This window comes from Telmatherina bonti (assembly GCF_933228915.1).
Source record: "Telmatherina bonti genome assembly, chromosome: 12".
In the NCBI taxonomy this organism is placed as follows: domain Eukaryota; kingdom Metazoa; phylum Chordata; class Actinopteri; order Atheriniformes; family Telmatherinidae; genus Telmatherina; species Telmatherina bonti.
In genome coordinates this window covers 34146917-34164815 of record NC_136610.1, presented here as the reverse complement: position 1 = coordinate 34164815, position 17899 = coordinate 34146917, and the positions used below count along the sequence as shown (strand labels likewise).

The window sequence follows — 17899 nt, the reverse complement described above, 5'->3', positions numbered from 1 at the left end:
CGCCCGAATGAGCTCGCGCACAGATTCCGGCGTCGTATGCCCTTTAGACACAAACGATCCAGCAGCGCGTCTAACCGGAGCGGGGAGACGAAACACAAACCCCCATTTCAGCCCCGCCGACTCTCCGAACCTGTAGCTCGGTGGATACTGGGGCTTTAATTCCGAGACAGGAGCCAGTCGCTCCCTTTGGTGCCAAAGCAACAGGTAAGACCCCCACCTCATATCTGTGAATTTTTGGAGCTACCTCCACATTAACCCTGACAGATAACGGCGCCTTGTTATGGCTTTTTATGCAGCTACTGTCTTAATTGCAGCTAATTAACTCCACCTGGCATGTCAGGTGTAAGAGAGTGTGTAATTAAGTGCTTGGAGAGGAGACCAGCAGGGCAGGATGAAGCACAACACGACTCGGCTAATTTTGTGCCATGATAGGTTATAACTCCTGTAACATCCAGCAGGTGTTTTTTTTTTTTTTTTTTATGAGGCAAATGTTTCTTTTACAACTCGATACATCCTCAGAAGGAATATTAAAACACAAAAAGCTTAAAAGCATTGCTGTTACCATATATAGCTTGTAGCATACAGTTTACATTTTAAATCTGTACTGAAGACCAATTTGTTTAAGATGCTTTTTCTGCACAATAAGTTGACTTTTTAGATCTGATTTTATTTTGATTGTTTTAATTTGATTGCGTTTATTTTTATTTTTATTTTTTTTTATTGTTTTTGGGTGTCTGTAATTTTTTTAAGTTATCCTAATGTATGTTATTTATTCTGGGTTGTTTTTTTTTTTTTTTTGGTTTTTTTTTGTTTTGTTTTTTTTACGCCCCACAATGTGGCACTTTGGTCAACACTGTTGTTTTTAAAATGCCTTATAAATGAATTTGTATCGTATTGTGTTGTATATGTGGAGTTTGTTTACCTGTGCAGCCACTTGTGTACAGGTTTTACCCTGAAGACTGCAACCTAAGTTTTGTGTTTGTGTATGTTTCACACAAAAGGAGCCTCAGATTTGTTGGCTTTTCAGTGGCCATAGATTATGTGCGAGCTGAGCTGATACGCCTGGATGAGTCACTCAGCCTGCAAGTTTGCAGAATAGTGTGAAAGGGGAGGGGGAGACACAGGGGCCAGTTGGAAAACAGTCCCGCAGTGCCTCCTCTGCACATTGTTGACTTGTGTGTACGATCTGTATCAACACCTGGAGCTCTGTTTGGGGTTTTTTTTTGCTTCTGGATGTATGATTATTGTGCAACTGGAGGTTGTTAGATTGGGATGCAGATGCATCTCTTAGGAGCTGTGTTGTCTGACAACTTCTTTGTTCTCTGGTAAGCATGCTCGGCTCTTTTCTAATGAACAGGTGGGGTTGTCTTTTGTATTTTCGTTCTCTAATAGTAAAGTTTTGCTTTATTTATTGAAATGCACACTGCATGAATTAATAGATCTAAACACTCACAGTAATAGATTGTTTTGTGGACGTTGCAAAATGCAGCCCTGTGATGTTTAGAAAGCATCCCATTACAGCTCATTAGTATCCCTGTGTTTAGGCTGCTAGTATTGACAAATCATAGCAATCAGCAGCACTCAGCTGTTGCAATGAGTGACAACTATTGATTAAAGCACACAATAGATCATAATAGGCTGGTATGAACCACAGTTACTCACTCAAACAAGAGCGCTCACTCTCTGAAACGCTCCGACAGGCGCGCACAATCACACACTCGATCATATAACAGAGACTGTTTGGATGTACTTGGTTAGGCAAATATTGGGTGACTCATTGAAAAATGTTTGTGGAGATTGATTGATTGATGGAGCATGTACGCAGAGGCTGAGTTGAGCTGCTGGGAGGATTACGCACATGAAAGCAAAAACCAAAATAATAAAGAGAGAAAGAAGGAGAGGGGAAAATAATTGGCGGATATTAAATTTTCACTTTGTTCCAATTAGTTTTACAATTTCCAGTGTTGTTACATAAAAGCTTTGCTGCACTCCCGTGTTGTTTGTGATGCACAAACATCATGTGCAGCACACACGGACACAAAAACAGATGTGTGTCTTTAATTAGTGACGTTGGTGTGATTAATGCAGTCTGCTGGTGATGACTCATTCAGATTAACCCTTGCTCCTCTGGCTCAAAAAATAATAAACAAAGATTTATTCTGACTTTAGATGTATTACTGTTATCCTACAACACAGCAAATGAATAGAAATGATATTTTTCTTATATTTTGCTTTGATGTTTAGTCTAAATCTAAACTAAATTCTGCTATTGTGATAAAATTTGACAAATTAATGAGGAATAAGTTGTTGGTAGTTAATGCTGTGATGTGTTCCAGACTCCAAACACCCATCCTTAATTTGTTCTGGTTGATCAGGAGAGCAATATTCATGCAAAACACATTCACGTGGTTTTCTCCATGTGTCGGCTTGTCAACACGGCAGTAACATTAGCATTGTGGAAAAGCTGTCAGCCAAGCTGTGACTCGCAGACAGCAGACTCGCAGGAAGCGTGCATATGAGTGTGACTTGGTGCTGCATGTGTTTGTATGTGTGATAAACAGCTGATGCAAGAGAGCTAAACATGCAGCACAGTTCAAAGGGAGGTTTTAAAAACTTCTCCTTGTCTTCCTCCCTCTATTCCTCCCTTCAGGGCAACAGCATGTCTGAAAAGAAATCCAGTCAGCGGTTTCACAGCCTAAACGCCGAGCAGGTGGAGGTCCTCCATCAGGTTCTTTCTGAAGTAGTTCCAATCCACGGCCGTGGGAACTTTCCCACGCTGGAGCTGCGTCCTCGTGATATCATCATAGCGGTGCGGGCTAGGCTGCAGAATCAGGGAATCACAGTCAGAGATGTTCGTCTGAATGGCTCCACAGCCAGCCATGTCCTTGTTCGAGACAACGGGACGAGCTACAAGGACCTGGACATCATCTTTGGAGTGGAGTTGCCCAGTCAAGAGGAGTTTCAGGTGTGATTTGTTTCCCTTCCGATGCATGAATTATTAAAAAACAATACAGTGTTTTATTTCTACAGACAGGCATGGTGATGTTTTTCCATATTTTTTCTACCTTAGTCAGTCAGTTTAAACTTATTTTGTTCATTACATTTAACAAAGTAACTTGATTTTTTTTTCACCCTGTACACAGCTATACATAGAGCTTTTGTAAATCCATATCCTTATTGTTTATCTATATGGTTACATATCTAGTTAGAAAAAAAAAAAAATATATAAGCAAAAATTCAAATTAGAGATGTCTTTTTTTGCAGACTATTCATGCCTAAATGAATATATATATATATATATATATATATATATATATATATATATATATATATATATATATATATATATATACATACGTATATATATATATGTATATATATATATATGTATATGTATATATATATATGTATATATATATATATACATATACATATATATATATATATATATATATATATATATATATATATATATATATATATATATATATATATATATATATATGTATATATATGTGTATATTTATATAAAAAGCTTCTTTCTGTTTTTAAGGGCAACAGGTTGCAGTTATAATAATAAATTCTGGCCAATGCAGGAGTCTGAGTCACACTTTTCATCCCTTATATTTCCCCTGTTTTCCCAGTTGCTTCTCTGTCAAAGTGGAGATTCTTCAGCTGCTTGATGTGGTGTGCTGAAAATCAGAAGTTGGAGCAAATCTAAGTGCTTTAGCCAACCAAAATTAACAGTTGGAAAATATCTGCCTGCCTTTACTTTGGCCTATTTGATATTCTGTAGAAACTTCTTTCTGCTGCACTGAATATTTACTATCATGGCAGTTTTTTTCTACTTATTGTAACAATTAGTGTCAAACATTGCATAATTAGGCTCTTAGTAGTTTTGATATTGTCGCAGCCTCATTTTGAGGCTTAAACCATTGTAGGATCACAATATTTAGTTGGAATATAAAAGGAAATCTGCACTCAGATCACTGTCATTAGTTGTAGCTGTCATGTTGTCGGCCTCTTGTCCCTGCAGGTAATCAAAGAATCGGTGCTGGGTTGCTTGCTGGACTGCTTGCCTGCTGGGGTCAACAGAGAGCGGATCAGCAGCGCCACAATGAAGGAGGCCTACGTCCAGAAAATGGTCAAAGTCTTCAACGAGCATGACCGCTGGAGCCTCATCTCCCTGTCGAACAACAGCGGCAAAAACCTGGAGCTCAAATTTGTGAGCGTGCTAAGGCGGCAATTTGAGTTCAGCGTGGACTCTTTCCAGATCATTCTGGACCGTCTCTTAGAGTCCTACATGCAGCATGATGCACAGCATAAAAAGAATACTGTTCATCTTAAGGACCAGCCGGCAGAAAGTCAGAGTAAGTGCTGTCCTTCGGTGCTCAAACAGGCTGTTGCTCCAGACACGGAGAAGTCAACAGGTGGAGACTTATCCAATGAAGAAAAGGTTCAGACTCAACAACGGGATGAAGTGCACCAGAAAGCGAAAACCGAACAATCAAACGAGGAAAAGCAGCCCACGCTGGAAGAAGAAAAAACATCAACAGGACCAGAGGAAGCGTCTGAGCACAAAGAAACGTTCAATGAGACAGACCAGACATCTGTAAACACTTTGTCAGAAAATAAACAAACCACTGAGGAAACTGAGCCACCAGCTCAGATTGAACTCAGACAAGAGCCAGAGCTCTTAGAGAAGTCCGAGTCCTCAGAGCTGCAAGAAGAGTCGGAGCAAACGAAGCCCTGCGATGGACAACAAGCAGCACATTCAAACGATAAGGAACTTTGTGTTGAGGAAGAACTGGCAAGCCACACAAAACCGCCTGACGAACACAGAGAGCTCACAGGGCAGATGGGACATTCTGATACGCCTGACACCTCGCAAAACCCACAAACAGAGTGTTTAAACCCCTCAGAGGAGCCTCACAGTACTGAGAAGTCTGATAAAACAAACTTATCTGAGTGTGTCAGACAGGATCAGGGAAGCAATGAGGCAGATAAAACCCAACACGTGTCTTCTCCAGACACCAGCACATCTTCATGTGCTGAGATAGAGACTCAGTTAGGAGATGAAAGTCAAGCAGAAGCAGAGGACAGAGAGGAGGTTGAAGCAGAGAGGAAAAACGACGTAGAAATGACTGAAATCACCGAAGAGATCTCAGCATTAGAGGAGAAACATGGAGAAGACACACAGAGTATTGATTGTTCCTGCTCCACCTCTTCCACTCTTCCACTTAGCAACACACAACCTGCTGACACCGAGGACACACTGGAGGCTCATAGCACACAATACGCAGATAACTCAGAGAAAACCATTAACGCGCTCGATGCCGTCAGCCCGCCAGATGCTCAGGATAATTCACCGACACCACCTAGCCTTGTTTCTGACAAAAAGACATCCTCTTCTCCCTCTGGTAAGGTCTCAGACAGACTATCTCACATGGTGGTGCTCAAACACTCATCTCCCAAACCCCCTCGGAGGATGTGTAGAAAGGTCGCCCCTAGTCCTTACCCTAGCCCGGTCTCTGAGAGCGAACTTGTTGTCACACCGTGTTTGGATTCAGATCTTTTCCCTGCACCTGAATCCAGCATAGTCTGTAACCTAAAGTCCTCAGCAGGTAGTTCGCAGCCTACGACTGTCCCTGAAGCTGAGCTCGAGCTTCTTCCTTCCAATGACCCACCCTCCAATCCTGACTTTACCTCAATATCTGGTCCAGCCCTCAGTGTCATCCCTGCCACAGATGTGGATCCCACATCTGCGTTACCTCAAGAGTCAGATTCCTCTCAGTTAATCATGGAAAGTTCGTCTGAAGAAAGCCTGAAGGAGACGCTAGACACGCGTGTTGTTTTTGATAAGCAAAGCCAGTCCTTCCCGAGAGAAACCGTCTCTGACCTCAAACAATCAGAGCCTCTCGAAACATCAGTTTCACACACTGACACGTCCAGCTCCAACAACCAAGACACTGTACTTCCTGCTGATGAAGCTGAAGGTGGAATAACCACAAAAACAAACCAGAATCAACCAAACGGTGCACAAGAAACCACAATTAGTTCACCTCTTTCCTCCCAGTCTGTCCCCTCCCCTGGGTCCTGTCTCAACCCTCCTGTGCTAAGTCTCTCTCCTCCATGCTTCAGTCCCTCGCCTCCCAGCCTCAGTCCTCCCCCATGCGTAACACCACCGTCTCCAAAAATAAACACAACGAGCCCTACTGCCAGCTTTAGCTCTCCACCCCTCAGTTTCAGCCCGACTTCATCCTGCCTCAGCTCGCCTCCTTACCTCACCCCTCCTATGCTCAGCCTAAGTCCTCCTCCACTCTGTTTGACTCCACCTTCTCCCTGCCTCAGTCCTCCACTCCTCTGCCTCACTCCGCCTGTGGAGTCTGAGGACCTTGTACCTCAGGTAACTTCAGACGTGGAGTCTTTGATACTGAATACAGACAGTGATGAACAGATTAAACAACCCTCCCTTCAGTCAGAAGATTCTCCTTTAGAGTCGGAGGATAAAAAGGAAGAGGATTTTATCTCATCGTTGCCTCCAGTTGCCGAGCCTGTCTCTTTTCCAATCACAATTCCAAGCTCCAACTCGCATGCGCTGCCTCACTCTCAGTCTGTAGGCTCAGGTGAATCTGCTCCTCCAAAAGCTACTGAGGCATCCACATCTGTGCCTGAGAACAAAGAGGCCCCAAAGGAAGCCACAGACATGTCTGAAGAGTGCAGCGCTCCTCTGGCATCCGACTCGGTCCCTGCCGTCGAGGTCTTGGCAGAGAGCATGTATGGTGACTTTGAAGCCGCCATGGATCACCTGCGCTATCGCCTGATTGCTACCAGAAACCCCGAAGAGATTCGAGGTGGTGGTTTGTTGAAATACAGCAACCTGCTGGTCAGAGACTACCGACCGGCCAGCGAGACTCAGATAAAGACGCTGGAGCGCTACATGTGCTCACGCTTCTTCATCGATTTCCCCGACGTGCAGGAGCAGCAGAGAAAGATCCTGTCCTACTTGAAGAACCACTTCATTGGCGAGGAGAGAAGCAAGTACCAGTACCTGATGACGCTGCGTCGCGTCATCGACGACAGCACTGTGTGTCTGATGGGACACGAGAGGCGTCAGACACTGAACATGATCACGGTGCTGGCGTTGAAGGTTCTCGGAGAACAGAACATCATACCCAACACAGATCACGTGACATGTTTCTACCAGCCTGCCCCTTACCTTGCAGAGCACAGCGCCCCCTATCTGGCAGAGCCAAGCTACTGCAGCTACTACATACCACAAGGGGGGTCCACTCTGCTATACCAACCTTACCCTTTACACCTGCACCCGCAGACTGGTTTAGTCTGACACCCCTGTGAGCATACATGTCCACAAAATCCACATTTGAGCAAGAGGACTGTGCTGACTACGAAGGTAGAGCTGGAGAATGGAAATTCTAATCCAGGGATAAACTGTTTGGTCTATAATAGACCTGTGGGGGTGGGATTGAGTGGGTTTTTACAGTAAACTCCCTGAGTACTCTATAAGGTTTTAACATGATTATATGTAATTATCTGGGCTTTGTGGGAAAATAATAATTCTTCCAATATTGTTCAGATTCCAGAAAATGCTGTATGCACTGCATGAGTCATCGGCCTTTGGTCTCCCTGGGAAACCAACTGTGCTGTTGACATTCTCAGACATACACGCACACACACACACACACACACACACACACACACACACACACACACACACACACACACACACACACACACACACACACACACACACACACACACACACACTTCCAGGTTCTTAATTCTTCTACACTCTTCATGTTCTTACTGTGTTGTTCTTAATGGGTTTGTTCAGAATGTGGACCTTGCCTGTGGTTGATATTGTGCATGGAAACATTAGGACTGTTTTCTCACTGCCAAATACTGTGTGGATACTATGCTTCTCAAACTGTTTCATGTAACTTTGTTATTCCTCTGCAGAAGGGGGTGTATTCTGGAAAAAAAAAAAAGAGGGATGAGTCTACAAGTGTGTGCAGTATTTGCATCAAAACACACACATCCATGCGCAACACATATGTACGTTCACATACATGTAATACTGCACATACACAAAGTTAGACAATGCATGAGTAGCTAAATAGATCTTATTTGAAGACAATGCAAAGGCTTTTCATTTGTTAGAAATGGATCTATTTTTGCAAGACTTTCAAAGATTAAACAGACTGGTTAGTTCCTAAAGAAAAATGCCAACAACAATGCCTTTGGTGTAGACTGTACAGCATATTGGTTACAGTATATTGTGTGCAAATATAATGCATTGTTTTCAGGTAAATTGTGTTAAAATGTAGTGATTGGTTCCTTTCCCCTCGTGGAGTCCTTTCTGTAAACGTAAAGTATCGTATCATCTGGTGTTACCTTATTTGATGCTAAAGTTTACTCTGTGGAGGAGGTCAGGTTATAACCATCTTTGGGTCATATCTAAACGTGTCAGGTGCAGATTTGTCCAAAGCAAAGGAATCGCGCTTAATCTGACACGACTCCTTTCTGATTCGAACCAGAACCAACACAAATCATGTTCAAACCCCAGCTCCCAACCCCCCCTTTTCAAAGCTGCGTGACTATGACCAAAGATGGTTTGGTAGGAAAATCAAGTGCCTAAATGTGAGACATCATTGGCATGTCTTTATCTCACTGCACTGTGGGTGTTTACGGGGTGGGTCCAGGGCTGGGTTGGGTGTGTGTTCAGTTGTTTGACCCCTGTTACTGCTGCCCATTTTGATGTCTTCTTTAATGTAGTCCTTTGTTGTAGTTTATTCATGTGTATTTTGATAAAATAAAGTGAAACTCAACAACCCTTCAGATGTGAGACAAGTTGATTTTCTTTCTCCAAGCAACCAGCACCTGACTTTTAAAAAAAATTAATTAAAATAAAATACAAATATCACTTTTGGTGTCATTTTGCACGATATGCTTTCACATCCCTCCCACAGCACTATTCCCCTAAATGACACGCACAGCTTACGCATCCCTCCCCATGATTGCGCTCTGCAATGATCCACTTAACCATGACTGTCAAATCACAGTGATGCCCAGGAGAGCAGCCCAAAGCTGTGAAATCCTGTCTGTGTGAGGCCTCTTATCACAAATCACCTGTCCCTCAGATGTGTTTGGATCCAGATGACGCACAGGCCTCGCAACGCAGCAGGCTCAACAATGTGTAAATGTGAGGGGAATATGGCTCGTGAGGTGCGAGACGAAAGAGAGGAGGAGGGGAAAATACGTTTGTGTGAGCGCTACAGAAGGGAATGCGCATGCAGAGGCAGCATCAGGTGGTCCCTTTTTCCACCTTGTAACTGAGGAGACCTACAGTGTAATGAAACAGCAGAGCATCTTCCTTCATGTTTTCCCAACACTTCACACCAATCCTGGGTCATTCACAGGGGAGGTGGGGTATTGCCTCAGCACTGTTGGATCGCACTGATGTTCACACAGTTGTGCATGCACACGCCTCTTTGACAGAGGAAGAGAGCGTGTGATCTATTGGGGTCTGTATCAGTGTTTCACAGCCCTCTAAGGTACTCTTGTCCACTCAGGGTTTCCATAGAGACACAGACAGGGAGCACTGTGGGCGCAGAGAGCGTGACGGAAGACAGGGAAGACCCACACACGAAATGAGGGGGAGTAAGATGAAAACAAGCCAAGAGAGAAAGAGAGAGAGAGAGAAGATAGTGGGTGAAATGTAAAAGAGTTAAGTAGTGGACACAGAGATGAATATATGAGAAATTTATAGGTGGGGAGGAGACAGTTCGGGGTGGGGGTAGTGATAGATAATGCCAGGCGAGAAGAGCAGGGAGGAGTTGACGGGGAGAGCGTGGGTGGTTGTCCGGCCTTCAGTCACAAGAGAGTCACTGAGAGGTGGCTGCAGTGACGACAGCAGTGATGTCAGAGCAGCAGCACACGCACACATCTATGTGCCAGTGCATGCTCATACACAGCTGCATGCACATCAATTTTCCTAATGGCCTGCCCACCCGTCCACCCTCCACAGACATTTTCAAACTGCCTGAGACAAGAAGAGAACATCACCCACACATCTGCTTCTCTCTCTTTCTCCTCTGGCCGACAAAACACACCTGATTATTCTTAGTTTTTACAAACCAAAACCAAAAGATTCGCAATCTTTTTATATCTCCTGTGCACAAGGGGTTAACCCATGAAAGCCAGAGGCACTCTGTGCACAGCTGAGCAGGGATTCATGTGCCACATCAGGTCACAATGGGTTAAAAGATGAAACATGTTACTCTGTTTGAAGTGTGAAATTAGATAATTATGGCTGCCGGCATTTTTTTCCTCCATACTCCCTTGATAATGTTCCTGAAAATTAATTCCTTGGTAACTTTTTGTTGCTCTGCAGCCTCTTTAGTGTCTTTAAGTGATCTCTGAGTTTTAATGTCATTGAAATGGGCCAGTAAACCTTATTTAAAGATGTATTTATTAAATACTTACTGGAGCAGAAAGATAATAATTAACAGGAACCATAATAAGTTGTGAGAGTTTTATGTTTCTCTGCAGAACTATTTCTGTTTCTATGACTGAGGAGTAAATGAGGGCATAGTATCCACCATTCACAAATTGTTTTTCATTCACTACAAGCTCTCCCTCCCTCTCCTCCCCACTGTTTACCCTCTGCCATCCACATCCTCCACCCCTCTACTCGCCCTTCCCCACCTTCCTCCCACCCACCTGCATCCTTGCTGGCTATGACTCAGTCCTCTTCCAGCTGAGGATACATAAGGATAAAAACCTTGATGAAAAAAAGCCAAGAAAATCTTTTCTTTACTCCAAGAAATGGAGCAATTGGCAAAGCAATGAGCTGGTAATGCTTACCCCCACCCCTCTCGCATATACACACCCAGCTTTCCCTCATTAGAAATACACACACACACACACACACACGCATGCCACCCCCACACATTTAATCAATGCACTCTTACTTAATTCATCCTTAAAAGCAAATTTGGGAAGGCAATGAGGAGTGTGTCAAAAATAGTTTTTCATTTCTCTAGATAGAAGTGTGTATCGTCACGACTCTGTGACATGGATGGATGATTTCTTAAAGGCGAACTTGCCAAATAAGAGGCCTGAATCAGAGAACCTGCAGGGATCAGAGCTGTCAGTCAAGCAATGTGTACGATCTTCACGCTCAGGCTGCATCTTTATCGTTTTAACTCACCTTCCATCAATCTAAATTTAACTCTGATGCAAATCATGGTGGGAGACAATCATGCCTGTGCCTCCTGGCTGTCTGCTGGTCTCTAAGGTATTGGCTCTATTCTGGAGCGAGTGGGTCACTGAGACCTTACTTTGTTAATTATGCAAACCAAATGCAGCATAATGGATCATAACATTAGCCATGTGACAAAGACTCGCGCTTATATAACAACCAATCAATCAGGCGGACAGAGAGGCAGGTTTACAGCAGAGTGAGGAGGGCAACTTCCTGAGACGGCCAGCACAGCTGGACTTGCAGCTGGCTGGTGTACATTTACAATTGATTTCACTTTAAATAGCAATATCAAGTGTTGCTGCATTGTTTGGGCTTGGTAGTAAAACAAGAAAATCAGCTGGAATATCATGATAAATGCTACTAAAATGATTTGATTACAAAAAGTCTGGGTAATGACAGAGAGATGTCATCAATCTTTCAAATAAACAAACCTGTTTGACCAACTGGGGGAGTAAAATATGTGTGGATCTAATCCAAAGTCCATCTCTGCTATAGTAGAACTTGTTTTCATTCAGCTGCAGGAGGATCTTTTGTAACAATGCTGTAATGTCAACTGAGCTGAGGACTGGGTGGAGGCTACTGCTGCTGGTGACATTCCAGTAAGCGGCTGTTTTCAGTAGAAGTCAGACTTGATCTAATCAAGACAAACACACAAGACTGGGGTTGATTCATGCTTTCTTTAGCTCTGAGGGCAGAATCAAACGTTGGGCCTCAGATGAATCGCAAAGGTCATTTTGTCATTTAAAACTGCTGTAATCAAGCCTTTACTTAAAAAGCAATCTCTGGATCCAGAGGTGATAGCAAATTATAGACCTATATCTAACCTCCCGGTTATGTCCAAAATTCTGGAGAAAATAGTTTCAGCTCAGCTACATGCCCACCTGAGCAGAAATAATTTATGCGAGGAGTTTCAGTCAGGATTTAGAGCTCATCATAGTACTGAGACAGCATTGGTGAAAGTTACTAATGACCTTCTTATGGCCTCAGACAAAGGACTTGTGTCCGTACTTATCTTGCTTGATCTTAGTGCTGCATTTGATACAGTCGATCATAACATTCTGTTACAAAGACTAGAACAGGTGATTGGAATTACAGGTACAGCGTTAAGCTGGTTTAAATCATATTTATCTGATAGACTTCAGTTTGTTCATGTAAATGACAAGTCCTCCTCCCAAACTACAGTAAGTCATGGAGTTCCTCAAGGTTCTGTACTTGGACCAATACTCTTCACACTATATATGCTCCCTTTAGGCAAAATTATTAGACAGCATGGAATAAACTTTCATTGTTATGCAGATGATACTCAACTATACTTATCCTTTAAACCAGATGAAACAAATCAGCCCAATAGGCTACAAAATTGTCTCATAGACATAAAGACTTGGATGTCTAGAAATTTTCTCCTCTTAAACTCAGATAAGACTGAAGTAATTCTCGTTGGATCTGAAAAACTCAGAGCTAAATTTTCCGGTTTTGTAATGAACCTGGATGGCATTACTTTAGCTTCCAGTGCTACAGTGAGAAACCTTGGAGTAATATTTGACCCTGACCTGTCCTTTGGCCCACATATTAAGCAGGTTACTAAAACAGCCTTCTTTCATTGACGTAATATAGCCAAAATTAGGGACATTCTGTCTCGGAGTGATGCAGAAAAACTGGTTCACGCTTTTGTTACTTCGAGACTAGATTACTGTAACTCTCTATTACTGGGCTGTCCTAAATATGCCCTGAAAAGCCTTCAGCTGATCCAGAGTTCTGCAGCCAGAGTCCTGACCAGAACCAGCATGAGAGATCATATTTCTCCAGTTTTAGCCTCTCTTCATTGGCTGCCTGTTGAATCTAGAATAGAATTTAAAATCCTTCTCCTTACATATAAAGCTCTCCACAACCAGGCACCACTATATATCAAAGACCTCATTGTTCCTTATATACCAAGCAGAGTACTTCGTTCGCAGACTGCAGGCTTACTTGTGGTTCCTAGAGTCTCAAAGAGCCGAGCAGGAGGCAGAGCCTTTGGTTATCAGGCCCCTCTCTTATGGAATAAGCTCCCAGTTAGTGTTAGGGAAGCAGACACCCTCCCCACCTTTAAGACTAGGCTGAAGACTTATCTTTTTGATAAGTCCTATAGCTAGGGATGGTTAGCATCCCTTAGTTATGCTGCTATAGGTTTAGACTGCTGAGGGACATTTCCTGATACACTGAGCTTCTTTCTTTTTCTCTTTATCTCTTTCTTTTACCCCCCCCCCCCCCCCCCCCCCCATAACAGTGTTGCATCATTAACATGTATGTCTCCTGTCTCAGCAGGTCTCCCTGGCCGGGAGTAGCAGTTCCTGTTGTCTGTTGTCTTTCTGTCCTCTTCCCCCCACACAGCAGAGGCAGGTGGCTGCCTGTCCTGAGCCGGGTTCTGCCGGAGGTTTCCTTCCTGTTAAAAGGGAGTTTTTTCCTTCCCACTGTTGCCAGTGTGCTTGCTCAGGATGGGAGATTGAGTTGGACTCAACTCAATCTGTTGGTTTCCTTATATAGGCTGTTATGAATTGGCCTTCATTATGTTTTCCCCTCTGTCTGTAAAGCGTCTTGAGATGGCATTGCCGTGATTTGACGCTATATAAATAAAGTTGAATTGAAGTTGAATTGAATTGTCTTGTGTGTGTGTGTGTGTGTGTGTGTGCAAATCAATGAACAGATTTAATTTAGATTTATTTTCTTTTTCAGTTGATTGAATTGGACATTAGTTGACTTATCCATCATCAATCAAACTTTATTTGTGCAGCACTTTTTAATCAACAAGTGCAGCACAAAGCAGCTCACACATTAAATGTAATCAAATGAGACTGAATGAAATGAAAAGAAATGAAGTAAGACAATTACTCATTCATCCTAGAGGGAAATTACAAAAGGTAAGAAAGCAATAAAGGTGATGGAAGAAAGAATTTCTCCTAAATACATGTTTCCAAATAAGGTAACGTATGCACATGCATACAACCCACACAAATGCACCAAATCACATCTATTTGCATTGTGACATGTTTAATATCACACACAAACACATGCAAATGTTAAGAAAGATATCAATGTCAGCTGATGAGGAGTAGGGGGAAAAGTTCTCCACTATCTATGGAGAAAATCAGATCATTTAAAAGTTCAAAAACATACACGAACACATAGACAGATGTAAACAGAAAGAAAGATGTAGGGATCTGAAAAGAAAGACAGTATAATGCAAAATGTATCTACAAAAATAAAATAACGAGTAAATGAAGGAAAGAATAAAATTGTATCACCATGAAAACTAAGTTTCCACATTCAAGTATATGTTTTGTTGGGGCGGCTGTGGCTCAGGAGGAAGAGCAGTTGTCTTTCAACAGGATTCCAGGCTTCCTCTGACTACATGCCAAAGTGTCTTTTGGCAAGACACTGAACCCCAAGTTGCCCCCAGATGTACCTTTCGGGGTATGAGTGTGTGTTTGTCATTGGGTAAATGTAGCGTGTAGTGTAAAGCACTTTGAGTGGTCACTATGACTAGAAAAGCAGTCCATTTACCATTTTGAACACTCTGGTCTTGAACAAACACTGAAAAGAAACATTTTGGAAAATGGTGAAAATCTTTAATGATTTTTATTGATTGTAATGTTTATGTATTGACTGGAAAAACTCTGATATTTGGCTTGTGATGTTAGATTATGCTACCTCCATGGTTTCACATACCAATAATGACCAATCTCCCCTTTGTTCACATGGTAACAACAGCGCTAGCTAAGCCAGTGCTGGTGCTAACCATGCTAATGGGTTACAGATGTGTGCACGTATAAAGTTATTATAATATTGAAACACAGGTGTTAGATTGTGCTAAGGAGTACATTGCTTAAAAAAACCCAATACAAACCAAATGAATAAAAAACTCCAGTTAAAGACTACAGAGGTAAACTCCAATAACTTTGAGAATGAGGTGGGTTTGCTGATTATTTGGGAGAATTTTTTAATGTGTTGTTGTCTGGACCATCACAGTGAAACTGCAAGAAATCCCCTTTCAAATCAATAAGGTCGAGGGTTAATTATACATGAAGGCTACTTCACAGACGTGGCCCATGTTGGTTAAACAAGGTGTCATCATACGCTTTGCTTCTCTCTTTGGAGATAATTAGAAAAATGTGGAAAACCCAAAGGTCCTGCAGGTTCATCAAATAAATAAGACTCTTATATAAGTAGGAAAAATAGATATCCAAAAAAGGATTTAAAAATCAGTTCAGAAATAAACAAACAGCCACCGTAGAGACCTGAAAATTGCTTTAACTTGTGCTTTTCTGGCATCTGTCAGCTGAATTTTGGTGCAACTGCAACTGTAAAGTTACTGGATTACACCAGTAGTCTAGTCAGCCTGCACTGAGAAATTTAAGCAGCATCATATCAAGGCTGGAGATTTTATTAAATAAGTAAGTATGACCTTAAAATTTGAGGTTTATTTCATTTGGAAGGGCTAAGGGGATCTGCTCCACTAATTAGATAGGTGAGGATAACCTGAAATTCAAAAACAAAACACATCGAAACATTAGTATATCAGAATTACAAAATTGTGAAGCCTGGGTTGACATCTGGAATTTGAGTGGATCCTGACAAAACATTTAGTCTTTTCTTTTCAGAGATTTTGTTGTAGATCTGGCAAACAAGCCATGTTCATGTTTTTCTAGTTTTGATATCATGAACTTTAAAATGGAAGATGCAAACTGAGGCCTGAACGCTCTCAGACATAGTTCCTGTTTCTTCCACTTCTTCTGAAAACTGCATCCGGCTTGGTGTTGAAGTTGCTGCATCAACTTCTGGAGGGACTGGAAACCACCTTTTCAATTCAATTCAATTCAGCTTTATTTATATAGCGTCAAATCACGGCAATGCCATCTCAAGACGCTTCACAAACAGAAAAAAAGCAACAACAAAAAAAAAAAACATAATGAAAGCCAATTCATACCAGCCTATATAAGGAAACCAACAGATTGAGTTGGAGGGTCCAACTCAATCTCCCATCCTGAGCAAACACATTGGCAACAGTGGGAAGGAAAAAACTCCCTTTTAACAGGAAGGAAACCTCCGGCAGAACCCGGCTCAAGGACAGGCAGCCATCTGCCTCTGCTGTGTGGGGGGAAGAGGACAGAAAGACAACAGACAACAGGAACTGCTACTCCCGGCCAGGGAGACCTGCTGAGACAGGAGACATACATGTTAATGATGCAACAACTTTTCATGGCTGGGTTCATTTTTGTTCAATAAATAATAAAACAGATGAACAACAGTACACGTGACATTACACTGAGGTTCTATGTATCTCTTTTTTAAGACCTATGATCAGATCATTGTTCATTATAACCTGATCCATAAAACTTTGGGATTGATCAAGTTAGATTTTCTTTCTTGAATTCCTCGTCATTCTTCTTCTTTTCCCCACTACTAAATATAGCCTACCATGTTAAAAAGATCCTTTATGTGTGTATGAATGACAGATATGAGTATGTGACATCATGAGCCTGGTTGGGTCTGAATGTACCACAGCTTGTGTTTTTCTATGCTGGAGGAGCTGGCTGTTTGCGCGCGCTGATACGTAGCTTCTTTCAGTGAAGCATGTATTAGCATGGGATCGGAATAGGAGAGGACTGTCTCTGTGTGTGTGTGTGTGTGTGTGTGTGTGTATGTGTGTGTGTGTGTATGTGTGTGTATACGCTGATTGACGTCACAGACGCCCACTCATTTCCATCTTGTCTGCGTGCACAGTGAGAATAGATCCCCGTCCGCATCCAGCTCATCTCCCCTGCACACTTCCTCTCCTCTCTCTCTCTCCTTTTTGCCCCCCAACTCTCTCTTCTTCCTCACCTCCCAGTGCTCTCTCTCTCATCCTGCCTCTTCCCATTCTCTCTTGTACTTCCCACCCCCATAGAGCGCAGCCAGTCTTGCAGACAAACAAGACAGTGAAACACAAACAGTTTAAGACAGCCAGACAGCAACATCCTCGCTGAATTGCGTTATTATTAGAACCTTGCCACAAAACATCTGCTCATATTGAGCAGCACTGAGGTCCACAGGTCTGGAAGGGGGGAATATTTGACTCTCTCTTTTTCACACTAAAAGTGTCCATGTACCTGTTGGAAACTTGTGTGTGCGTGCCTGTGTGTGCGCTTTGTTCTCTTGCTTTTACGCATGAGCAAAAGTGTGACGTTCTTTCCACAACAATTGCTCATCCACATTCACACAGCGATATCTCTGCTGACGACAGGACATCATTTAAATCACTTCCTCATAAAAGGTCATCTTCATTCTTTACTCAGAGAAGACCCCACCGCATGCGTTTTTATTCTTCTGTCTTTATGAGGACATTCAGTTGATGTAATGTCTACCTTTGCCCCTCACCCCAACCTTCACTATCACCTTAAAAAGGTTAACTGTGAAACATTTACTAAACATTTAAGCCTCACTCTTAACTAAAACCGTGAAAAATCACGCAGGACTCGATGGTCCCACATTTCCAGGAGGTCCCCATCAGCAGGTGTCCTCTCAGGGTTCAGGTCCCCGTGATCACACAAAAACAAACACAGCGTTTGACTAAAAGATGGGAGCAGTTGATGTTAA

At 42.5% G+C, this 17899-nt stretch overlaps 1 protein-coding gene across 1 annotated transcript; it reads left to right on the top strand.

Moving 5' to 3' along the window:
• Positions 1 to 2581: 2581 nt before the first annotated feature.
• tent5d (terminal nucleotidyltransferase 5D) lies at positions 2582 to 9743 on the top strand (the record flags this gene model as incomplete). The annotated part of the gene is made up of 5 exons (XM_079250193.1): positions 2582 to 2965; positions 4037 to 4286; positions 6699 to 7287; positions 9162 to 9246; positions 9594 to 9743. The coding sequence occupies 5 exons, from the start codon at positions 2582 to 2584 to the stop codon at positions 9741 to 9743; spliced, it is 1458 nt and encodes a 485-aa protein (XP_079106319.1).
• Positions 9744 to 17899: the final 8156 nt, after the last annotated feature.